General features: G+C 36.1%; 1 protein-coding gene and 1 pseudogene across 2 annotated transcripts; one reads left to right on the top strand and one right to left on the bottom strand.

Annotated features, from left to right (window-relative positions):
- Positions 1-16,803: 16,803 nt before the first annotated feature.
- LOC137713041 (uncharacterized) lies at positions 16,804-22,942 on the bottom strand. Of its 2 annotated transcripts, XM_088684092.1 has the most exons (15): positions 22,640-22,940; positions 22,449-22,511; positions 22,180-22,312; positions 21,770-21,836; positions 21,001-21,066; positions 20,826-20,872; positions 20,235-20,280; positions 20,054-20,134; positions 19,919-19,961; positions 19,764-19,813; positions 19,364-19,445; positions 19,224-19,273; positions 19,078-19,151; positions 18,915-18,966; positions 16,804-18,834 (listed from the first exon to the last, which is right to left on the bottom strand). In XM_088684092.1, exons 3-15 carry the CDS (start codon positions 22,293-22,295, stop codon positions 17,017-17,019), a joined length of 2,592 nt encoding a protein of 863 aa, XP_088540218.1. In that variant the 5' UTR covers positions 22,296-22,312; positions 22,449-22,511; positions 22,640-22,940; the 3' UTR covers positions 16,804-17,016. The 2 variants fall into 2 exon arrangements, with proteins under 2 accessions (XP_088540218.1, XP_068308376.2); XM_068452275.2 differs by lacking the exon at positions 22,449-22,511 and having other exon boundaries at positions 22,640-22,942.
- A 1,203-nt stretch (positions 22,943-24,145) lies between these two features.
- LOC148691375 (cysteine-rich receptor-like protein kinase 10) lies at positions 24,146-25,712 on the top strand (annotated as a pseudogene).
- The last annotated feature ends 541 nt before the right edge of the window (positions 25,713-26,253 follow it).

A 26,253-nucleotide genomic window follows, 5' to 3' on the forward strand; every position in this document is an offset into this window, starting at 1 on the left:
GTCTCCATATTCTTGTGGAATAAGAATGGTCTATCTCAGCGAAGTCGACGGACTTTGCTCACTTATCTTGAATAAGATACTAGTGGCATTACTGATCCATTTGTACAGCTCCACGATAGAGACTGTCGAGTTCATGACCGGGCTTCTGAAGTATTCATCCTCCAATCTGTCTTACTCCGGTCCTGGAAAATCATGGTCCCACATCCATATGTGGATGGATTAGAGCTTTATCATGAGATGGAAAAGTCTAGTAGTAGATTGTGCAGCTGGTGTATCTGCTTCTTATCGAAAAGTCCACAACCAAGTTATGTAGTCGGAAATACCCAACTCTTCTAGGCCGATCTCAAAGTTGTCCTAAAATAGACAAAAAAAAAACGAGTTTTAAAAATACACTAAGTAAAATTAATAAAAATATTAAATTTAAAAATACAATACCGAGAATACTGCCATCATCGTCTCCTTCACGTCGAGGTTGAGATTCTCCTGTTTAGAGGCTTTTATGAGGCACTTGCTGCGGATGATGGCTCCTATCTCGCAACTCAACTGCATGTTGGCTTCGATGTCCGCAAGCATATGTTGTGGGTCGTAAACGACTCTAACTTCCCTTGCCTTATGTGGGCAGTGCACAATGTCGTCTGTGGAAAAAAATTCTAATATTCCTAAAAAATAAATAATTCCTACAAATTTCTAATATTTTAAAAAAGTTTCTAATATTTCCTAGAAATTTATAATATTTCAAAATTTTTCTAAAAAGTTCAAATCTTTTAAGGTCGAAGGATTTCGTCTCGTTACCTAATCCTAAAACTTGTATTTGGGTATTTTTAGCGTATATCATGTTGGAGTATATACCAACACATTAATGGTTGGATTGTTGAAATTAAGCAAACTGCGAAAATCACAGTGGTGGTGGCTGAGAATTGTGCACGCAATAGCGCCGAAAACTGAATGCTGGAGAACTCGATCTGTGCGATTTTCCACTCGGCGTACCGCTTCTTGAAGATGTCATCAATGTAGGCGATCATATCGGGATCGAACTCTTCAACATCATAATTCAGCTGCAATTGTCCAAATTATTAAAATATTAATAATAATAACTACAAAATTATTTTTAAATTGACACTTACTGATAACATATTCCACATCACCTTCTTTTTATCCTCCAACAAATTTTTCCAGGACAACCGTTGCATAAGGCAATGAGTTCGTACTATCCACCCTATGTAGTGCACCAGCCTACTGCGCACCTTTGCCGTAGAAGTTGTGCAGTGCCGAGGATCGTACTGATGTGTATCTGATCATTCAATACACATGTGACCCTAGCAGACTTGATCTGTCTGCAAGGACCTGCGAAAAAAAAAAACAAAGATGGTAAAAAACCAACATAAAATTCAACCAAAAATTCGGCATAACTTCCTTTAAAAATATAACATTTCCCATAGCTTGCAAACTGTTATATTCCTATATTGTCCACATCCAACCAACATTTGCAACAACCGCCCAATTTTAATCATCAACATTTATTTAACTATGCAATTATACTTTGAAACAAAAAACATATGTAAAATTCATAAAATTTTCTTACCAACTATTTGTGATCCATCTCCTTCATTGTCGATATAGCTGGTGAGCCGGAGAAAGGGGTGTAGATATGAAACGCAACATCTACAAAATAATAATTTCCAACTATAAGTCTTTGCTTTATTGTATATAATATATATATATATATATATATATATATATATATATATATATCATTCTCTTCAAATTCAATCATAAGCCTCCAACAAACAAAATTGGTTAATTTCACAATTAAACAAAAAATATTTAACAAATAAAAAACCCTTTAATTAATTGGGAAAGGTAGAGAGTGAGAGATGGGTGATGAAGTAGGTGAGAGAGAGAGAGAGAGAGAGAGAGAGAGAGAGAGAGAGAGAGCAGAAATATAAAGTAAAGAAGAGAGTTGTGAAAGAAAGAAAAAAGAAGAAAGAGAAGGAAAAGGACAATGGAACACGGTCTGTATAATGAATAATTGGAGTTTACACAACAAATTGAACAACCTACTTTGATGATTGGGGTTTTCCCACGAAATGGTTCGTCGGGCAAAGTTATTGAAGTCTTCTAACAAAAAGGTGTTTACAGGGTTTAAAACAAGTTATCGTGGGTCTTTGCTCGACGACTCATAAGATAAAACTAAACTATGAGATTTAGGGATTAATTGTTCATATTATTCTTCTCCCTTAAGGAGGCAATATATAAAACATTTATTTTGAGACAAGGAACATTAAAGGAATTCTAACTAAATTTGGAAATATTCCATCGGCCAAGGTAATTTTACCCGACGATATTTGGTTCTTTGGGCAAATGATTCGTGTTATAAGATGTACCATCGAATCCAAGACTTTTCAGTTACAAATAGTCGGACAAATAATGCTAGTGTCATAACATGTACCTTCGAATCCAAAACTTTTCACTTACAATTAATAAAGAATACCAAACCACAATAGGGCTAGTGTCATAACATGTATATTGAACGATGAGATAGCAAGTGGTAAATATCGAGGTCTAAAAAAATGGACATGTGTTAGCGCGGTAGTGGTTCATGTCAAAGGGGTGAACATGAGAGTTTGATGTAGAACATACGTTCGACAAGCGTAAAGTTAGAATTAAGGTCCAAACATAGCAGATTTTGGCTGTAGCGCCTAAGTATAGAATGTCATATAACTTGAAATTCTATAGTACTTAAGTGACTTTTAGGGAAGAATTAGTGGCTTTCCACTAATTAACGCCATCATGTATCCTGTTAGCATGCACAACCTTTTAAACCCAAAAGATGACATGAAAATGGTCTATCAGAAATGATGCTAACTGCTCGTTATGTCAATCCTCAACAAAATTGTTGATTCTGAGCAATTGCGTTGTGCTTGCATTCAAAACCATGCAACCAATATTTTTCACTCACATATTAAAATAAATATATAATATACAATTTTTAATAGACATGTGACATGTCGTTACATCACAAGTCAAATTCATTACTTTGTTGTGATATATGAGAATTCTTAAACGAATTTCTTTCTTTCCCATCCCAAAACAACATTCAAAGATTTGAGGATATTTTAGTATTTTGCTTCTTATTAGATTTCCTAGCAAATAGGGTTGTGATGCCTTATGAAAGCATCCTTTTGTGGTGCTACGGTTGCTATTTTAGTTATTATTTGTTCATTCAATAAATTTTTATGGTTTCTCAAATTTCAATGGATATCAGATTGTTAATGGATTATGGCTTAGGGTTTTTTTTTCAATTTCCTTTAGTCTACGACTCTACATCCATGGCGCACGGTCTCTTTACCATATTACCTTGTTCGATTTTTCTCGAAGAGTAGATGCAAGTATTGTCTTTAGTAAAAATGGTAATGCTAGGGAGACTAAATTTTTAAACCAAATTTTGTAATCAAATGATGTGGTTGTTGATAATTGAATTGTTAAGTGTTGATTAACGTGCTTATTTTTTATTAGCGATACATGCCGCCCTTCTTTCTTGTGTTCTTGCTTGCTCGCTGGGAATGAAATGCGCAGCATGGAATGATAGGTTTCTTTGTTAAGCAAGATACAGCTTCGTATTTTTAATTTGTAAAATTAATTTAAAATTTTGATCTCCTTAATGATCACCTATAAAATATTAGAGGATTGCAATCTACATTCTCTTATATATAAAGCCGGAATTGCACAATTAGTGATCACCTATATAAAGACCATTATCCCAACAAATAATAAATGATTGTAGTCACATTGCAGGATCAAAAGAAAGAAGAGAGAAGAGATAACAAAGAGATTGTACGAGAACAGAGAACTTAAAATTGGAAATGAAAGAACCATTGGGAAAAAAAGATCGTGCAGTGCTGCTTATGTTATTGAAGTGGCAAAGGTGATTATTGGTGTGCTTGAATATCCAAAATAGATATAGCTAGACCACCATGTTCTTTCCAAGCACATATTCACTCTCATAATTATCTCATTCCCTTCCACATTTAGCTAACCAAATCTCCTAATCTCTATTCTTAGTACTGTAAATAATAGCCAAAGAATGATGAAAGGAAGACACCAGCCAAAGAGCCAACAACGGATAAGGTAATGGAATCAGTGCTTGACGGTGTAGGAGCTGGAGCTGTGTCCTTCTCGCGGCTAGGGGCAGGAGCAGGAGCAGGAGCAGGTGAGCCCTTTGGAGAATGAGCGCCATGCTTGTCCTTTTTAGCTTCCAAAACGACACTCATCAAGGCAGCAACGACAATGATGGCAATGGTGATCTTCTTCATGTTCATGATGACGTTGATGATTGATGATTGGGAACTTTGAAGTGATAGTAATTAAGTTGGGTGCGTTAGAGAGAGACGAATAACGAGAAAACTTGATACTTCTGCTCTGTTGGTTCAAGGATTCAAGCGAGGTTGATGAATACTGAGCAAGTAATGAACAAATTTATAGGGAACAAGTTGGTTATTAATAGAAAGAACACTTGATTACCAATTAGTGTTAGTTACGAATAGGTAGCTAGCTTGGTTTATACTTGCTTGGTTTTGCATGGTAATAGGAATTGAAAGGTCTTTTTTGGACATCAGCCTAACCCTTTTAAATTTTCAAACTCCTGTCAAATGTCAATAACCAAGTATTTTCAGGGAAAACAAAGAAAGAAACAAAACCAGCATAGGACTGACCTAGTGACCTCCGATCGGGAGACCGCCGGATATGCCGGTCAATTAGTTAGTTTTTTTTTGTTTTTTTATTTTTTTATTTTTTTATCTTTTTTTTCACTACCAAAAAAATAAAAAATAAAAATAAAAAATAAAAAAAATAAAAAATAAAAACACTCTTCCTTGATGAAAGGATTTTGTTGAGAAGGTCTTTTCGGGCAATTTTAGTCCGGCAAAGGTCATCACTCAAATGTTTGTCAGACAAATATTAAAACTGCGTCTGGCAAATATACTTTGTCCGACGACAATTTAGTTGAACCAAGAGCGTTGACCAGCTTAGCCCGATGAATCTAACTTGTCCAATGGATCTGGATCGAACTGCCTACATATCCCGGAAAGGAATCAAATTGCATGTAGTTCGGATGGTGATTGTTCTTATTTAAGCCACTTGGAGAGACTTGTGAGGGGTTTGCCTTTTGCCAACAGGGGCTCTTTTTCTCACCATCGATTCTTCAGTTTCTTTGGTATTTGACCTTTCACTGCTTATCATTATAGTTGGGTAGCGGGCAAGGGTTTGTCGACAGCTGGAGTTTTGCTCATGCTATGCAATCATTCTCGACCGAGGATAGCGTTGTAAGGAGATAGATTGTCCATCACATGGAATGTCACCAGATGTTTAGACAGTTTTGCTTGTACCTTGAGCTGCATTGTTTCCATAGAGTAGAGTGATATGGTGGAGATGAATAAGAGTTCATTCTCAATGAAAGCACCAATCGTTGGAAGTTGGAACCAAATTCACGCATTGCCGTGAGTGGTGGTTATGCACAAACTCAAGCAATTTGTAGAATAGTAAACAACTGTGAGCAAGCTTGAGACCACGGGAGATGTGTCGGCCAAATGCTCTCCAACGGTCAAGTTAGCAAATAGTTTTAGACTTAAGCAGTGGGCAAGAGAACTGAAGTGTTTAGATTGCGTTACCCAAGATGAACCCTAGATAGGTGTATTTATACCGTGGGAGAGAAACGTTTTTAGGATAGAATCCTTGTTCTAACCCGGAAGAGTCCTAGGGATATCTAGAAGTAGATATTGCACCCTCTTAAGATTTGTTGCTACTTGCAGTGCATGTCAGTCCCTAGATTGTAGGAACTCTAAGACTTATAGAATATGCTTGAGTCCATATTAGGATCAGATCGCGTGTCTTACATAATAAGCATGGTTATCCAGCAAAATCTCTTGGACTTTGCCTCTTGCCCCGAATTAGGGTGATGGTGGCACAACTACTTCATCTAATCTAGCTCCGCCCAATGCTAATGAGTCCATAACCGGACTTTTGAGGTAACTGTATTCAAATCAATCTTACTCCAACCCTAAAAAACTATGGTCCTACACCATGCGTGTTTATTAAGAACTTACATTCCATATTTGCGATCATTGCAATTTATGTCGACGATATGAATCTCATTAGTACTCCCAAAGAGCTTGAGAAAACCGTTGCTCACTTAAAAATTTGAGATGAAAGATCTTAGGAAAACTCTATATTGTCTTGGCCAGAAGATCGAGCATTGTTTGGATAGAATCCTATAAAGCTAAGCCTTCCAGTACTTCTATAATCATTCGGACGCTAGATGCTAAACAAGATTGTTTCTGTTCTAAGGAGGGTGAGGAAGAAATTTTGGAGCTTGAAGTTCCAACCTTAGTGCAATTGGTGCTTTATTATTTTTAGCTCAGTGTACTAGACCAGACATCTCATTCGCTGTGAATATTTTGGCAAGATACAGCAATGTGCCTGCACGCAGACACTAAAATAGTGTTAAAGACGTTTTGCACTACCTAATGTTATGAAAAATTTGGGATTGTTCTCCCCCTACGAATCCTTGAGAGAATTCGCCACCCTTCCCCCTCAACCCCTATGTGCTCGCGTGATCCTCTTGTTGATTCTCGCCTTGTTGGTTATGCTGATGCAAACCCGCACAAGACACGTTCTCAAACGAGTTATGTCTTTACCAATAGAGACACCAAATATCTTGGGGTCTACCAAGCAAACATTAATTGTGACTTCTTAGAACCATGTTAAAACTCTCACCCTGCATAAAGCTACTCGTGAATGCTTTTGGCTAAGAGAAGTTATTGAACATTTTGAAGCACCAACGGTCTTTTACTACATCCTTGACGTCCCTACAACGATTTATGAGACAATGATGCATGTATCAACTAGATGAAGAAGGCATACATCAAGGGAGACAACACTAAGCACATTACGCTAAAATTCTTCTTTTCATATCAATAATAAAAACATCAGAACATTGAAGTCAAGCAAATTCGTTCCCAAGATAACTTGGTTGATCTCTTCACAAAATCATTGCCAAAGTCCAGTTTTCAGAACCTTATCCAAGGAATCGGTATGCGTAATTTTTTTTTTTTTATCTGAATAGCTTGTAGTTCTTATTTTTGGAAGTTTTGTCAAACTTAGGGAGAGTACCTAGAAGGATACTCACTTGATCTTAAAATACTTTTTTTTCCTATGATTAGGAGCATTTTTCTCATTGGATTTTTGCTACCTATCGAGGTTCTAACGAGGTACCCATCTTGGGCTATAGTCTTGCCCTTGTGAGGATTCCTACTTTAGTCTCATATGCTTAGTTTTGATATTAGCGTACTTCTCACATTTCTCCTTAGTCTATAGGTTTTTCTCCCATATGGGTTTTACCATAGCGAGGTTTTGTAAGTTTTACTACCAATGCATACTTTTGTTAATTTGAGACTCGCGCTCGCTCATTGTGCCGACAACCTCATCAACTGATCTTACTTCACTGCTAAAGACCTAATGTGATGTTTTGTTTTAAGTATTTACACATTCAAAGGAGAGTGTTGTAGTCCTGATTTAATAGGAATGTGATTGTGTATATCATAGAAAATCCTTATGGGATTCTACTATATCTTATCTTTAGATAGTATTCTGTTTAAGTTGTAATCCTCATTGGGTAAGGAATTTGCTCTATGTACTACTATAAATACAGGCACAATGGGGTAAAATCAAACACACATCATAATTACATCAAGCGCTCTCTCTCTCCTCGTTGCCGCACCTCCCTATGTCCATCACTATATTCGTCAGTTAAATAGGACCTCCAACGGAAACCAATTTATAAAATTCTTTATAAATTTGGGATAGATATCCGTACATAACCTTAAAATAAGATAGTCTATTGTCTTGCTATGCATATTATGCATATATATTCAAATGTTCACTGGACATAAATATATAACCAATTATTCAAATTGACATCAAACAGCATAGGCTATAAAGTCGTAATATATAAGCAATTCATCCAAAGATATATAGAATTGTACAGTACCATTCAAATTAGCAGAGATATCATGTGGTACATTACTATTACCGATTACTATTACCGATTAACAATAAAATACTCAAAGTAGGAATATAAGAATGCTGAAGACATAATAAGGCAAATGTCAATACCAACAATGTCCATTCATAACCAACAACTCCACTACATTTCCCAAACTCAAATCTCCAAATTCATCCATTCATTCTAACAAAAAACAAACACAGTGAGAGAGACCAACACAGACGAAAATATCAAAGCCATGCAAACCGGCAAAGCAAACGCCGCTCCGGTCTCCAACAACGGTGAAGGCGTAATAGCTGAATCGTCTGCCATAATTTTGGTAGCATAAAGCAATGCAGCAACCATAATAACAAGAACTTTTGCTGGAATTGTTCCAAAACATGCCATTTTCTCTGTAAATAAAATTGGCCCAAAAACTGAAACAATTGGACAAAGAAAGAGAAACAAAAAAGTAACCAATTATTGTGATTGTGTGTTTATTTTGTAGAAAGAGCAATGTGGTAGATGAATTTATAGGAGTTAGTGTAGTATGTGACACGCTCTTCAGTTTAACCAGGTCCATCGAATGTGAAACTTTAGTTTTTGCCTTCCTTTTCTATTACGGCTAGTGGCGACCAATAAAAGCAATGAGCAGATAGACATGGGAACTATAGAACTTTTGGATGAATGATAAGAAATTTGGTGTGCGATCACTTTTCATGCACAACCCCTTGTAATTTGTGAGGTGCTTTTTTTGGTACAGAATAATTGTGGGTTCGCACTAGTTAATTTATCCGTCTATTATCAAATCAAATCCTCGTCAGCAAATATCATAGACCAAATGTGAGGTATGCAAGTTGACTAAGACAATGTGCTCATCCATTTGCACTCTAAGTTCTAATTTTTCTTTTTACAGTTTAGAATATTGTCTTGTAAAAAAAAATATATATCAATGACAAGGGCACCATATATTGATGTAAGTTTGGTGTGTAATTGTCAGCCTTAAAAGGCCCAAGATTAATACTAGAAACTATGGTTCAACAATTGAATTGATACTTTTCAAGCAAACATTTTTGGCTTCCCAATTTGGTGGTGCTCTTCTTTTCCCTTCCTTTTGTTATGATGAAAGTTGTTGCAGAAAATGTGATATGCCAGTATTTTAATAGGTGGGTTAATAATTAGGGAATAAGGTAAGCTGTGATTTGTAGTTTCTGGTGTACAACCAAAAAGTTAATATATCATTGTTAAATAGCAAACTTATATAAGGAGAAGAAGCTAATTAATGTGTCTTATAGTTTTCTTTCTCTCTTTTCCCTCACAAGTTCACAATTGGACTTCATCCACAAGAGATTTGGAAAATGGAGAATCTGAAATTAACTAAACCTTGAATTTTGAAAAGAAATTGGTTTTGTTTTGCAATGTTATTGTTAAACATAAATGAAAAGATATGCTTTCTAGTTTCAAGTGATTTTTTTTTAGAGACGATCTTTGAGGGAAAACTTAAAAGATGGACGGTTGGATTGTGAAACAATGTGGGGTGGGCTGGGCTGTATAAAGGACCCCTCAAATAAGCTTATTTAAGAGATCGCTCAATGAAAGGGGACTGTATATATAGATGGGTATGTCTACAATACTTTTTTTTCAATTCCCATTTAATTTGAACATTAAAATGTAATACAATGACGTCCAACTATAATATACTACCATAACATATGTAACCATAGAATGTAAATTTGAACAATTATGGTGTAACCTGACGTCCATACCGTAAAGGACAACATTGGCATAGTAATACGAACGTCATTTGGTGTAATTAAATATAACGTTAAAATTATCCTTGAAGTGTAAATTTGAACAATTACAGTGTAACCTTACCTTCATGTTGTAACACGACAACGATGTTGTGTAAAGTTTATATTTTTTTTCCCAGTAATAACATACGTCTATACTATGACAGTACATCAATGGTGTAATAATAAACGTTTATTTTGTAATTCAATCATGTTGAAGTACAAAACCTACCTTGACAATGTAATAGAATGTCCACAATGTATAACTACCAACTTTGTTATAGTAATAATCACTTCATTTTTGTTATTAACTTGAATCTTATAATTATTGTAACATTGTAGTGTAATTTTAGAGTGAGCTCCTACAATAAAGAGTGAAGATGCTCATTTGGAGCTTATATTGCTCAAAGCTCCTAGCTTAGTCTAATTAAATTCGGCCAAGTACAACTGCATACATACATGTAATAAACTTGTTCCAACAAGATTTAGCTTGAACTGCTAGGCCAAGATTTGTTTGTGTGTATCTTTTTCCTTTTTTTTTTTTTTTTTTTTTTTTTTTTAATTGTGCTTTCCCCCTTATCTAGTTTTGAAACTTCAATGCAAAATATTAGTTGAATATACTTCAGAAGAATTATATTTGCACCCAAAATCAATCTCTAGCCACCCATTGAGTACTCATTTTCAAATGTTACACTTCTAAATCCACTCAAGATTTACAATTTCACGAAACTACATAAGAAGATCATGTTTTATGAATTTAAGCAATAAAAAAAACTGAAAAATTGACTGGCATATCCAGCGGTCTCCCGATCGAAGGTCACTAGGTCAGCAAGACATTGAACATACTTCGCTATCCTCTCTTCCTATGCTGGTTTTGTTTCCTTCTTTTTGTCCCTGAAAATACTTGGCTATTGACATTTGACAGGAGTTTGAAACTTTAAAAGGGTTAGGCTGATGTCCCAAAAAAGACCTTTCAATTCCTATTACCATGCAAAACCAAGCACGTATAAACCCAGCTAGCTACCTATTCGTAACTAACACCAATTGGTATTCATGTGTTCTTTCTAATAATAACCAACATGTTCCCTACAAATTTGTTCATTACTTGCTCAGTATTCATCAACTTCGCTTGAATCCTTGAACCAACAGAGCAGAAGTATCAAGTATTCTCGTAATTCATCTCTCTAACGCACCCAACTTAATTACTATCACTTCAAAGTTCACAATCATCAATCAACATCATCATGGACATGAAGAAGATCACCCTTGCCATCATTGTCGTTGCTGTCTTGATGAGTATCGTTTTGGCCGCTAAGGACTCCCCAAAGGCTTCAGCTGCTCCTGCCCCTAGCAAGGGGAAGGACTCAGCTTCAGCCCCTAAACCATCAAGTGCCGATTCCATTACCTTGTCCGTTGTTGGCTCTTTGGCTGGTGTCTTCCTTTCATCGTTCTTTGGCTATTATTTGCAGTACTAAGATGAGAAATTAGGAGGTTTGGTTTAGCTAAGTGTGGAAGGAGAATGAGATAATTATGAGAGTGAAGCATGTGCTTGGAAAGAACATGGTGGTCTAGCTATATCTATTTTGGATATTCAAGCACACCAATAATCACCTTGTCATTTCAATAACATAAGCAATACTGCACGATCTTTGTTTCCCAATGGTTCTTTCCTCTTCCAATTTTACTTTTTATGTTTTCGTACAGTCTCTTTGTTATCTCTTCTCTCTTCTTTCTTTTGATCCTGCAATGTGACTACAAGCATTATTATTTGCAGGGATAATGGTCTTATAAAGGTGATGATCACTAATCAAAATTAAGAGAAGGTAGATTGCAATCCTCAAATAATATTTTATTAGGATTTTTATTAAGGACTATATACTTGCATCTGCCCTTCGAGTAAATAGGAAAATTGAAAAACGTGATATGGTATTTAGACCGTGAGCCATGGATCTAGAGTAAAGGAAACTGAACAAAAACCCAAAGCCATACTCCACTAATAATATGATATCCATTGAGAATTGAGAAAACCTCAATTTATTGAATGAACGAAAAATAAGATAACAACCCTAGCACCACGAAAGGATGCTTTCATAAGGCATCACATCCCTAGACTTGCTAGGAAATCTAATAAGCAGCTAAATACTAAAATATCCTCAAATCTTAGAATGTTGTGTTGCATTTGAAGTTCGGAAAATATATATATGAATGTCTTCCGAGGACATTCCGAATGTTTAGTACAGGTCTCTTTGTGCCAACCAATTGTTTGGTGTAATGTCTGCCAGGTATATCTCAACAATTGCGTCGACAGCACTCGAGAAATCTCTCAATATATCACTCATCAGATTGTTTTGGCAGATGTCGATATCTGTTGACATTTGCATAACATAGTTTGGCCGATGACAACAAGTTCACCAAATGTTAGATGAAATGTCTTAGTAAATAAACTGATTTGTTTTTTTTTTTTTCACGCTTCGTGCTCTATTTCTATTTTTATTTTTAAAAAAATAAAAAATAAAAACTTGTAATTTAACACTGAGACCTTCAAAGTTCGAATCATGGATCCACCATTGCGTATATCACAACAAAGTAGTGAATTTGACTCGTGATGCAATGATGGGTCACATGCCTGGTGGAAATTAGATATTATAGTATTCATTTTAATGTGAATGAAAAGTATTGTTAAGTTTATATCTGAAAGGCATGGTTTCGAATGCAAGCATGATGCAGTTGCTCAGAATCAACAGTTTTGTTGGAGATTGACATGCCTAGCAGTTAGCATCATTTCTGACAGACCATTTTCGTATTAACTTTTCGGTTCAATGGTTGCGGATGCTAATAGGATACATGATGGATTTAATTAGTTGAAAGCCACTGCTAGTTCATTCCTAAATGTCACTTGAGTACTATATAAACTCAAGTTATATGACATTCTATAAACTGTATCCAAAATCTGCAATGTTTGGCTTTACTTCTAATTTTACGCACATCAACTCTCATGTCCTCCCCTTTGGCATGAACCAATACCACGCTAGCACATGTCCATTTTTTAAGACCTCAATATTGACCGCTTGATATCTCTTCATTCAATATAAATGTTACGACACTAGCACTATTGTGCTGAGCTATTCTTCTTTAATTGTAGTTGACACATTTTGTCGCTTACTTCCAATGTTAAAAAAATAATTATACACACTACTTATTAATAGAATATTCTTTGTCAACAAAAAAAAAGTGAAAAATATCATTCTAATTCTATCAACAAAACTAAAGAAAAACAATCAAAATAAAAGTTATGTACAATATAGTAAATTACATACAAATTAATTTTACTACTTTTTTTTTCTTCTCTTTTACAGGCTACAGCTAGGTAACCTTATCAGTTGCCCTCATTTTCCTCCCACCTCCTTCTCTCTTCCACATTTTTTTTCCAAAATAAAATAAACTTTTAATGACGAAATAGTTCCCACAAACAATCACTAAAGATATGAATAACTTCTTTGGACAAAAAACCATTTGAAAATAGAAAGTTGTAAGTAAAAGCATTATTTTAATGTTTTTTCTTTAACAACTGTTAGTGTTGCGCCATGACTCTTTAGCTGAAATAGTATTGTGACAAGATGGAAAGTTGTAAACCCTAGATTCAAATCCTACGTACAATTTGTATAGAAAATTGTTGAAGTTGTTACTCGTATTTCAAAAAGTTAACTCTTACATTTATAAAAAAAAATTCACGTTTAGTCAGGGTGCAAAATAACTTTATTAAAATTTAAATAATATTTTAGAAGATGACAATATATTAAACTTCGTAATTTATTACCAGTATTTGACTTATAAAGGCAAGCAAGGATTTGAAAGTAAGTTTAAGATGATGATAGTGCACCCTGTATAGAAGTGGATCATATTAATCGTGTCTAACTCATATTATATTACCTGAGATAATAACATCACATAACATGGTGATGGTGTTCTTGCGACACAAAAACTTCTCAAATATGTCCATAAAAAAAAGACCGTTCAATTCCTAAAACCATGCCAAGCCAAACAGGCAAGGAGTCTAAGGACCTGTGTTAACTAACAGCGCAATTGTCAGAATAACTGCTTCATTCTAATAATAACCCGTGAGGCTCCTTATAAATCTAATTGTACATGCATTCCACAGCCTTGCAAGAAACCACATCAGAAATAGCAAGTATTTTTTGTTCCCATAGATCATCTCAAGGAACTCGACGTATTATCATTTTCAAAGTTGAAATTTATCATCATGAACATGAAGACGATCTCCCTTACCCTCATTGTCATCGCTGCCTTGATGAGTGTGGTCTTGGCTGCAGCTAAGGAGGCCCCCAAGACAGCAGCAGCAGCTACCCCCAAGGCTGATGCTCCAACCGCCAAGGACACAGCAGCGCACGCCCCTTCCCCTAGCTCCGCCTTTACTCCCTTCCCCAGTGTTGGGTCTTTGGCTGCTGCCTCCCTTTTGTCTTTCTTTGCCTATTACATGCAATACTAAGCTCAAAGTTTGGAGATTCCCAGCTAGGAAATGGGATTATGAGTCATGGTTTATTTCTGTATTGTGTACTCAACCACACCAATCTTGCGTTGTAGCTACATTATATCCATTATGAATCAGTAATCTGAGGTCTATCTATATCCTCTATCACATAATCCATGTAATTTAACTTAAACATCATTTGCGTTTTCTTTTATCTTTTTATAATTCGAAACACTTCACCCTCATGTTTTGACACCCTTCCAACTCCATCAAATCACACCCACCTCAGTAGAAGGGCACGCCCACTTGGGGACCCAAAAACTCGGGGCACAAAAAATATTAAATTGATATATGCATATTGAGGTTATATATCTGTAATCGTATAAAAATAACAATATAGCTTAATATTTAATATTTATCACAAGGCATAAGCAGCAGCGGTTCTTGCTGCTTAATTTTACATAAAGCCGACATTGGTTTCACTCTTGCTTCGGAAGAGGGCTATTTTTCTCTTTTACGAATTTTCATTTTTTTTATACAATAATATATTACATGGGGAATAAATTGGTATATACCGAACCATCGTTCACGAGATTTGAATTTAAGGTCTCTCACTTACATGTAAATTGAGAATTACCACTATACCTTAATACTAAGTGACTCGTGTTTGTTGAATAAGTAAACAAATGGTGGCTGAATAATTTGTAGGCTTTGGCATTAGTGTATTTTTAAGGATTCACTTAATTAGAAATAATTATTCCATTTTTATACAACGATATATTTATAGAAAAATGTTTGGAAAATAAATTGTGTAAACTTGTCATTCTAAAATTCGAACTTAGATCCTCTCACTTACAAGTAACTGTGAAGCTTAACCTTTGGCAGGAAGTGTTAGAATCTAAAAGTCTTCACCTAAGTGTGTTAGAATCTAAAAGTCTTCATCTAAGTTGGTCAAAGACAAAGCATATGGAGTGCAAGTTCAGTGGGAATGAGGGTCCAAATGATATAAGGGTGAAGATTGGAGATCAATAAGTATAAAAAGTGAACGTTTTCGTCATCTTGGATTTATCTTGCAAAAGAACGGAGAACTGGGTGTACATCTCAGCCATTTTAAAGAGGGATCAATTAAGGTCATTTAGCATTATAGTCTAGTGGTATTCATTTTTAGTTGTAGACATTTTCACAAATTTACATATCTGGTATTTTCATAGATACCAATGTTTTAAACATTGGATATAGATGAGATGACTTAAATTCGAATCTCGTGGATAACAAATTCGATATCAATTTATTCCTCCACTTCTTAAGGTAAATATATTGTTGTATATAAAAAAAAGGGAGATATCAATGAAGAGAAATTTTAGCAACTGGTGACCTTAGATGAAGGAAAACTATTCGGAGAATTTTTTCAATTGACCAATGCCAAAAAATGAAATTACTTTTTGACCTAAATAGATTTTCCTGATTATTTTTATTTGGTTTTACATATTGACCAACATTGTGTCAAGGGCTACGTATTCGCTAAAGTGAATGTGCTCATTCTATGATCTGAATTCGAATCTTTCTCCTTAATACTTTAGAATAATTTAAAGTAAAATATCATGTGAATAAAAGCTAAAAAACCAAATCTTTGACCAACATTTCACTAATTTGGTCATTTCCAATCCACCAAGAAAATTACAATGGTGGTTTTTTGCTGTTCCAACTTCCAATTTCCTTATGTGTTTTAATCCAATGACCCCAAAATTAGAAGTTAAAACAAATTCAACAAATCAAACTACAAATGTGCATTTGTTTCTGACCACTCGATCGCATGCAAAAACATCGTTCAATAGTTTCCTCCTGATACCATGCAAAAAAACACGTTCAACCACCAAAAATTGTTTCACTCCAAAAATAACCCAAATTCTTCCTATTTATATTGAAATAATTTTTCCTCTGTATTCCTCAGCGCTGCAGTAATCAAAGAAGTAATAAAGCAATTTCCTTCCTATCCTATCTCTAAGGCAGCTGTGTTTTCTATCAACTTATTCTCACCGTCACAATATTCATCATGGAAATGAAGAAGATCTCCCTCGCCATCATCGTCGTTGCTGCCTTATTGAGCGTAGTCTTGGCTGCTGACAAACCCAAGGACCCAGTTGCCGCTGCCGCTACCCCTAAGGCATCAGCTACCGCCCCTGTAGGCTCAGCTGCTACCACCACGAGCACAGCATCTTCCCCGGACTCAGCTCATGCTCCTGCTCCATCAGGCACCGCCTCCACCATGCCCCTTGTCAGCTCTCTGGCCGGTGCCTTCCTCATGTCCTTCTTTGGCTATTACCTGCAGTAAGCTCAGAGAATAAAATGAAATTCTCAATGAGACTATAAAAAGTGGAAAATTTACTTTGAAATCCAATGTGGTTTCCAAGAGAAAGTTAAGGATGTATTTTTATGAATAAACTGTACAAGTAAAAACATGCTGTATATTTAGACAACAATAAAAGTTACCGCACAGTAAAAGTTATCGCATCGATTTTGCACAAGAGCCAATGTTGAGTTACAATCTGCAAATATGTTATTTCTCACTCTAAATCTTCAAAAATTAACACACTGGTTGACAAACAAATTTATGTCAATATAATGAAACACTCTCTCTTTTCTTCTTTTCCCTTTTTTGGAACAGTTTTGTATGAATTACAATCAAATTATCCATAAAATTAGGACCCTCCATTAGATTTTTGTGCAGACATGAGACTCTGTGTCAACCAGATAGCTGTTTCTCTAGATGAGACCGCGTCTTCTCCAAATGGTCTTAGCACGCCAGCAAGCTCATCAAGCTTGTCCTGCTTTAGAAGCCGTGCGCATAGCTCAAGCAGAGACTCGAGGGCCTTAGCTCTTTGCTGACTTGGATTCTCCCAGTCACTCTTGGAACCATCACCGCCTACTGCAGCTATGTCGCTTGGTGTTTGGTTAATCACACGAACCTCGTCTTTTTCTACCTGTGCAGAGCAATTGTTATTGTCTGCCTTTCTCACCACTTCATCGTTTGCTTTCTGTATGGAGCAATCATTGTTATTTTCAGATAAAAAGTATTCCACATGACCAACTTCAGTGTATTCATTGGACATTTCCTTCTCTAAACAGCAACTGGGTTCCACCTCAGATTTAGTCGATGATGAGCATTTATCATCAACCGACCCAACCTTTTCGGCGCCGCCAATACCGGACACCGCCAATACCCTGCAATTTTCTTCATTAGCCCACTCTCCTGCTTCAGCTCCTTCAAGAACTTGATGATTTTCATATGCCTTTCCATCCTCACTGTTTGGAGTCTTGGCATCAACCTCTTGCAATTGTTTGAAATTTGAGGCAATTGGTTCTTCTAGTTCTTCATGCTGAGAATTTGATTCTGATGTTGCCACAATGCCAGGTCCAGCATTTTCCTTTTCCGTTATACTGAGTGTGTCAGCTTGCTTATCACAAACAGATGCTTCTGAATCAGTCAGTCCATCTTTTGAACCATCGGTGTCATTGGATAATTCCACAGAACAGCTACTAGGATCAACTCTCTTGGTTTCAAGCTCTTCTGCACTAGATGTGAATACAGGATTATCAATGTTTGTTACATATCTATGCGTCAGATCAGCACTGCTCCCAAATGGTTGGACGTTTTCCACGTGGTTCGCTTTTCCAGCCTCTTTGTCTTTGTTGTCTTTTACTTTCTGTATAGAGCAATCGTTGATATTTTCAGATAACAAGCTTTCCACACGACCAACTTCAGTATATACATTGGACCTTTCCTTCTCTAAACAGCTGGGTTCCTCCTCAGATTTAGTCGATGATGAGCATTTATCATCAATCGACCCAACCTTTTCGGTGCCACCTACACTGGACACTGACAATAACCTGCAATTTTCTTCAATAGCCCCCTCTCTTGCTTTAGCTCCTTCAAGAACTTGTTGATTTTCATATGCCTTTCCATCCTCACTGTTTGGAGTCTTGGCATCAACCTCTTGCAGTTGTTTGAAATTTGAGGCAGTTGGTTCTTCTAGTCCTTCATGCTGAGAATTTGATACGCTCCCTAAAGTAACCTCAATGTCAGGTTGAGTATTTTCCTTTTCCGTTATACTGATAGTATCAGCTTGCTTATCACAAACAGATGCTTCTGAATCAGTCGGTCCATCTTTTGAACCATCGGTGGCATTGGATAATTCCACAGAACAGCTACTAGGATCAACTCTCTTGGTTTCAAGCTCTTCTGCACTAGATGTGAATACAGGGTTATCAATGTCTGTTACATATCTATGCGTCAGATCAGCACTGCTCCCAAATGGTTGGACCTTTTCCATGTGGTTCGTTTTTTCAGCCTCTTTGTCTTTGTTGTCTTTGCCACTGCTGCGCTTGCTAGGTGGTGATTTTCTTGGAGTTTTATCTTTTAAGTTGGGTAGTGGATATACCGGAAGAAAAACAGATGATGCATTGCGGCATTGAAGGATGTATGGTTGTAAGTGTGGATGCCTTATTAACTCTACAGCCTAAAGTAATAGATTATGCAGGTATTAGAGCCAATAAAAAAAATGTTCTTCAAATATCATGCAAGTGGGAGTAAACTCACTGTTGGTCTGTGTTCTGGACTTTTCCTGAGCATGCTCTTGATGATTTGTTTCCTATGATCCAAAGGCCAATACCATGTAAGTCGATACATACCATATTAATTACAAATATGCAATTATAATAATAGCACCATGGTTTCGATGATTTTAAATATAATTACTTACAGTGTGGAAGAATACACAATTGGAAGAGGAGAAATGATGGATCTGTTAATTTTGTTGATAAGTCCAGCCATGTCCTGTATAATCAAGTAATTCAGAATGGCAGCCCATAAATCAATGAGACATCAACAGCTCAAGCTTATACTTACAGGCGCTCTAAATGCAGGTTGATGTGCAGCAATCTCAAACATACAGCAACCTGAAAAGCAATAGAAATTACAGTTATAACTGTTCAAAATCATGGTCATCAGCCAGGAAAAGTATAACTATAAGCGACTAGAGTTCTTACCAAGGGACCATATATCAGATTTATAGCCATAAGGTATATCTGCGAGGAGCTCAGGACACATGTAGTTTGGAGTTCCAACAACCTATGTTGCATTATATAGGGATTGAAAACGAACTGACATAAATAAGTATATTTAGTGATATAGTTGCAAGTACCAAAAATTCTTAAGGGTGGCCAAAAATACTGAGGAATATTGGGTGGCCTTATCGGATAACCCAGTGCTTGGGGGAAAGGAGACGATTGTAAACCACTCTATGGAAAATTTCATGAAAAAAGAGGAGTTCAAAGAAAGACTTGGAAATTCCAGCTTGTTTACATCATAGGGCTCTAAAAGACAGACTAGACAATTGTGTAGGTAGAGGCATAAAGACAATAAAATAATATAAATGCCAGTCCATACCGAAGAAGTAAGATCTTCTGTGTTGAGTAGTTTTGCAAGCCCAAAGTCACCTATAATGTTGATGCAAGATATACATATCTTTAAGACCAACACATGGAAACCACACTTAATACAGTGAAACATTGCCTCTCTTAGTAATCATTGAGTGTACGTACCAAGTCGGATGTCATTGTCCTTAGTAAGGAATATATTAGAGCACTGCAATCATTAGATTTACGTTAAAATAACCATCATATGTATTGTATCATACTATTATTTCTTACTGCAACTAGGGTGGTCCACTATATTACCTTGAGATCCCTATGAAGTACACGATTGGAGTGCAAGTAGTCCACAGCTAGCAACAACTGAGTCAGCCATTTGCAGAGCTTCTGCAGGGAAAAACAGAATAACAACACAGAGCAGTTGCTTGCTACCCTTTATATAGGCACATATACAGGATGTGAAGTTCTACCGAATCTAATTGATTACCTCCTCTGGAAAAAATTGTCCTCTGGCCTTCTTTATCATATCAACCCTGTTAACAGATTAGTTGTTTGTCATTCAGTAATCACTAGAAGCATTGCAATTGATTTTCTAAATCTTACGTAATTTTAAAACATTTTGACATAATGTCATAAACTAGAAAAAGAAACTCTCCTAAGGTCCTTAATGAGGTCTTAATTAACATCCACTAGATTAAATATAGGTGGTTGAAGTGAATCCCGGCTGTCCAATATCTGATCCAAGGACTCAGAAACAATACTTCATGCAAGGACCCTCTTTATGGACCTTAACAGAACAAGGCTCAACACAAGATATGCTTAGTTTAACATGTTGACTATGTAACTAAGATAATAGATTTCCTCCTATATTTTGTCCAATATGTGCATTTCTATCAGTTTCAAGCTTATATTTAGAAGAAACTTGAGATAGAAAACAAGTATTTAAATTCGTCCTTTAAGCAAAAGATGTTAAAATATGAATCTTTTAATTCCATAATTTGGCAAAAGGAAAAATGCATTATTTCATACTAGCCAAAACATAATTAGAGCATCGTTGATGTAAATTGTTGTTACTTACATGTCACCTCCTTCACAATAGCCCGTTACAATGCATATGCAGTCTCCCTGCAGAAAAACATGTACTGTTAAGCATCGGGAGTGAAGTCAAGTTTGGTACAACTGCTAAAGACTTCTCGAAATATATATACTCGAGTCCTATTCAAATTTATGAAATTTAAGAATCGTGGATTCACCTTGTCCACCCAAGCATCTTTATAATCCACAATATATGGATGATTTAACTTTGCAATTAAATTCATCTGCAGCAGAATAATAGAGATTGCGATTAATTGAGTAGAAAACACATCTTTCAGAGAAAATTAATATGAAATCACTAGATACAATACCAGGAGAAGATTCATACGGTTTACAGGTGATAAACTATGAAGTACACAATGAGAAGAAACAAGTGCCATCGACTATCTAATATGGTATTTAGAATCAAAGTAATTGGAGACTACAAAACTAGAAGGTTACAATCAAGGATCTATTTTAATTATGTGTCCACAAAATAATAAAGAATGCATCATTTATGAGAAACATATTCTGAATGTCTGCAAGCACATGCTCGTGTATTATACTTTCATATGAATATTGTTTCAAGCATGCATATCCCAGTTGATTGTCATGAATAGATCTGGGTATTTTGGACGGAACGGAGTGCAGCCAAGACATGAAAATTTCATAAAGCTGAGATAACCAGAATGACAGTGATGATATGGACAAACAAATAAGAAAGCTGGAGCTTGTATATGTTTGACTGTCAAGAAAACAGGGAAAGATAAATTTTTATGCTATGGTTAGTTCCTAAGAGAAAAGATGACATGGAAAAAAGAGAAATCGGCTTTAATTGGACATATACTTGTTGAAAAATTGTAGCAACTCTAAAAATAAAAGAAGAAGATTAATAGCTGGGACTCAATGCTACATTTATCAATATCCAAACAGTTTTTGAGGAGCAACCTCTTGGTGAGCTGTGCGTTTGAACTTCTCTGATTGCTTAGCCAAACGAATTTTTTTCAACACATACCTATTAAAAGGAAAATTAAATGATTACAACAAAATTGATGAAGCACAGTGTAATCAAATTTGAGTTAGAAACCGGTTGCACAATCAGAATATAAACTATTAGAATATCGGTTATCTCTTCTTCCGAAAATTCATACCCTGAGATGTGAATTGTGGTACAAATGTAGGGTTTTCTAGCTAACTGTCCTTAATTGCAACAGCTATTATCCAACTATTCATTTTTCTTGTTAAATTGTCTTTAATTACAAAATTATCTTCCAAATTACAAGAATTACAATACTAATTACAAATTGTCTTGGAAAAAATGGAAAATGGAAAACAAGGTTGGTAGAAAATACTCTTACTTCTTTTTCTGAGTCTTATGAAGAACAAGAAAAGCGGCTCCAAAAGCCCCTCTACCAATCTGCTCTATTACTTCATAATCCTCCATCTTTGACTTCGTTTCGGCATCAGTCTCCATAGCCACCAAGTTAAGACCTTCAAAACCCACAAACCCAATTTTAAATCAAATGCAGAAACTCAATTCCACATAATACAAACAGAATTTACTGCTCCTAGAGCAAAATTTAACCCCAAATCTAAAAACCCAGAAGAGGAAAATTGGAAAAGTTACCAAATTCAAGGCAATTTTGCCCAAAGTTTGAGTCTTGAGGGTACTGAGTTTCCCAAAAAAAAACTAAAGAGAGAAATATAAATGAATAAGAAGCTACACATTCAACAATAACAATGGGCAAAAAAAAAATACTCAAAGTAAAAGCAGCAAGAGACCGAAATGATGAAGGAGACGGCAGTGTGATGACTTACCGCAAAAAGTAGCGAGAGAGAGGAGAGAGAGAGGAGAGAGAGTGGGTGGAGGGGCAGTCAGGAGTCAAGTAAAGCAGCAAATTAATACTCAATTGGGAGTTGATTATCTACCAAATAGAAAATGGAGGGGCTTGGGATTGGAAGGCAAAAAGCTAAAGTGGCAGTAGTCAGCAGGTGTTTGTGAAACGGAATGAAGACTCCGGAGAAAAGTCAAGCTTTCTTTGCTTGCATTTACAGATTCATTCTCTCTCCCCTCACCGGAGAATGTTTTCCAGCGCGTAGTTGCCATGTCACTGTCCTTTCAACTTATAAATCCACTTCTTTTTTGTATTAAAACACAAATAAAAAAATATTTTTTATTTTTATTTTTTCAATCTCTCTTTTAGAATTATTGTATGAACGTTATAATTAAAATTATTTTTTTATTATATTTAAATATTTAAAAAATATCATTCAATTAATAATGCCTCGATCATTAATTTGTGTCTAACAAATTGACAATTATAATAAAAATAATAAATCATTGATTTCTTTGATATACATGGATAATAAAACAATAAAATAACAAGTTCAATGATAACGTTTATACAATGAAATAATGAAATGTTAAAAGTATCATCCTTTCTTCTATGAATGTACAGTTTGTGCTGGTCCACTTACTCAAGTTTTAGAAAATCACTCTCTTGCTCTTTAATTAATGTGATGGAGGTTTGATTCCACCAATTCCCTTTTCTTCTAACAACTTATTACGTAGCTACTAACATTATCGCTCTACTAAAAAATAAATTTTAAAAGCATAACAATTATAAGTTTATAACTCAGCCAGATTGTCACATCCCGGTCCGGGGTGGACCACTTCCCGGGCTCGCTCCACCATCGTAACACGATATTGTCCGCTTTGGGCTTACCATTCCCTCACGGTTTTGTTTTTGGGAACTCACAAGCAACTTCCTAGTGGGTCACCCATCATGGGATTGCTCTAGCCCTCTTCTCGCTTAACTTCGGAGTTCCTATGGAACCCGAAGCCAGTGAGCTCCCAAAAGGTCTCGTGTTAGGTAGGGATGGGAATATACATATAAGGATCACTCCCCTTGGCGATGTGGGATGTCACAATCCACCCCCCTTAGGGGCCCGATGTCCTCGTCGGCACACCACGGCCAAGGTTAGGCTCTGATACCAAATTGTCACATCCCGGCCCGGGACGGATCACTTCTCGGGCCCGCTCCACCACCGTAGCACGATATTGTCCGCTTTGGGCTTACCATTCCCTCACGGTTTTGTTTTTGGGAACTCACGAGCAACTTCCCAGTGGGTCACCCATCATGGGATTGCTCTAGCCCCCTTCTCGCTTAACTTCGGAGTTCCTACGGAACCCGAAGCCAGTGAGCTCCCAAAAGGCCTCGTGTTAGGTAGGGATGAGAATATACATATAAGGATCACTCCCCTGACCATGGGCTAGCCCAAAGTCAAGTGCTATGGTGCCTCGCAGTTGGTGATAAACGAAGAATGTTGAGGTACCGTGAAATTGATTCACCTCCGAATAATGAGCAAGTAGTTCAATCCTTTTGATTCTTTTCTTCATAGTAAACATATAGGGGGATGCGAAGCAATAGGTCGAATTTCTATATAAAGAAGAGTTGTAAACTATAGAAAGATTTCAGTGTTTTTTGTTCCTTGTGTTCGATAAGAATAAGGATTTGAAATGATACAAATTCCTCTTCATTTTGTTGTGCTCAACGAAGGAACTGCCTAAGCATACTTTTTCGGGTCCAAACTTGTTTTTTCTTTCTAACCTTTTCCCCAATTAAGTAATATTGGTACGGTGGTGGTTCTCTTTGTGGCATTTCCCTTCCTCTACAGGGCACTTTGCTTGAAAATCAAGGCGTAGCAATAAAAAGGCTATCAAAGAAGTCAGGGCAAGGACATCAGGAGTTTTTGAATGAGTTGGAGCTCATAGCCAAGCTTCAGCATACCATTCTTGTTAGGCTCTTTGGTTGTTGTATCGAAGAGAAGGAACTGCTATTGATCTATGAGTACATGCCCAATCGGAGTTTGGACAGACTTTTGTTTGGTATATCCTCATCATTTCTAAGATTTGTATCTTTGATATTGTTGATTTCAGGGATGTCAACTTTGATTAGGTTTGTCCATTGAAAAAACACTAGCTCATTTTCCTTCATGGTTTGTCCAATCAGATCCATTTGAAAAATCATAATTAGATTGGGGAAAGCATTTTCGAATTATAGAAGGTATCGCTCAAGGAGTACTTTACATTCACAAGTACTCTAGACCGAATATCATTTATAGGGACCTAAAAGCAAGTAATGTTCTTTTGGATGGCTCGATGAACCCTAAAATATCAAACTTTGGAATGGCGAAGATTATAGAGATAAATTAGACCAAAGCAAATGCCAATAGGGTTGTTGGCACATAGTAAGTTTGTATGGCACATGTTTTCAATCATCTAAACCTTACGCAATCACTACTTTAGTACTTTTGCTTATTGTACCATTAATTGATGCAGCGGCTATATGTCACCCGAGTATGCAAGATATGGCAATTTCTCTGAGAAACTGGATGTATTTAGTTTCAGAGTGATGTTGCTAGAGATTGTAAGTGGAAAGAAGAATGCTGCTTTTTATAGCTTTGAACATTCACCAACTCTTGCTGGATGGGTAAGTACTAAACAAACATTCCAACTTATGATCATTCAGTTTTTAAGCCTTGCAATTACAAATGATGGTAAATTCAACATTTTAATTAGGCATGGGAGTTGTGGAAAGAAGGAAGAAGAATGAAGGTGATTGATGAATCAGTAAGAGAAACATGTCGGCCGGATGAATCTTTGAGGTACTTCCATGTAGGGTTTTTGTGTGTTCAAGAAGCTCCAGCTGATCAACCAACAATGTCTTCGGTGATTCATATGTTGTAGAGTAATGAAGTTACATCTCTTCCACCTTCCAAAGAACTTGCCTTTTCAACACACAGGAATTCCAATTTTGTTCCCTCTTCTCAAATACCTACAAGTTTTTCCCACAACACAGTCATCATGAATTTGCCACAAGGTCGATAGGGGTTGGAAGAGTAGTGACTGGCTAGAAGATGAGAAAATAGTGGATTAAATTAGAAAGAAAAAAAAAACCCGATGACTATAAGTTTTATACAGACAATTCAAGGGCTCAATTGGAGAGAGATAAAACCTCTCATGTGAGGCTGAGTCTTTTAGACACGTATATACAAAATGGATATTTAGTATTCTTTTCGCATTTTAACACATTACAGGAACTGTTTGTGTGGTTTATGGTTTATTCCCATCCAAACTAAACTTAATATCACAAGTTTTTTTTATTATTGTTCAGCTACAGATGTAGACGTAACTATATCATGAAACGACAAGTACACTAAACTAAAAGAAAAAACAGGGAATTTTCTTACGTCTCCCAATTTTCAGAAAACAAGTACACTAGTCTAAAAACTAACTGGTGTAGAACAAAGAATTTCCCATTAGAATATTCATAGTTCACAAAGAGATGGTTAGTGTGACCAGAACAAAGTATGGTATACTACGTATCATTATATAAATTATGAGATATACGTGTTAAAAAGTTAATAAC

The sequence above is a fragment of the Pyrus communis genome, chromosome 14 (genome assembly GCF_041283825.1).
Source record: "Pyrus communis isolate YQ-2024b chromosome 14, ASM4128382v1, whole genome shotgun sequence".
NCBI lineage: Eukaryota > Viridiplantae > Streptophyta > Magnoliopsida > Rosales > Rosaceae > Pyrus > Pyrus communis.

Coding starts and splice junctions, on each gene's coding strand:
- LOC137713041 (XM_068452275.2), bottom strand. CDS start 22,295: ATGGAGACTGATGCCGAAACGAAGTCAAAGATGGAGGATTATGAAGTA. Junction 21,067..21,769: donor AACGCACAGCTCACCAAGAG/GTTGCTCCTCAA, acceptor ATTCTGCTGCAG/ATGAATTTAATTGCAAAGTT. Junction 19,814..19,918: donor GGACAATGACATCCGACTTG/GTACGTACACTC, acceptor TCAACATTATAG/GTGACTTTGGGCTTGCAAAA.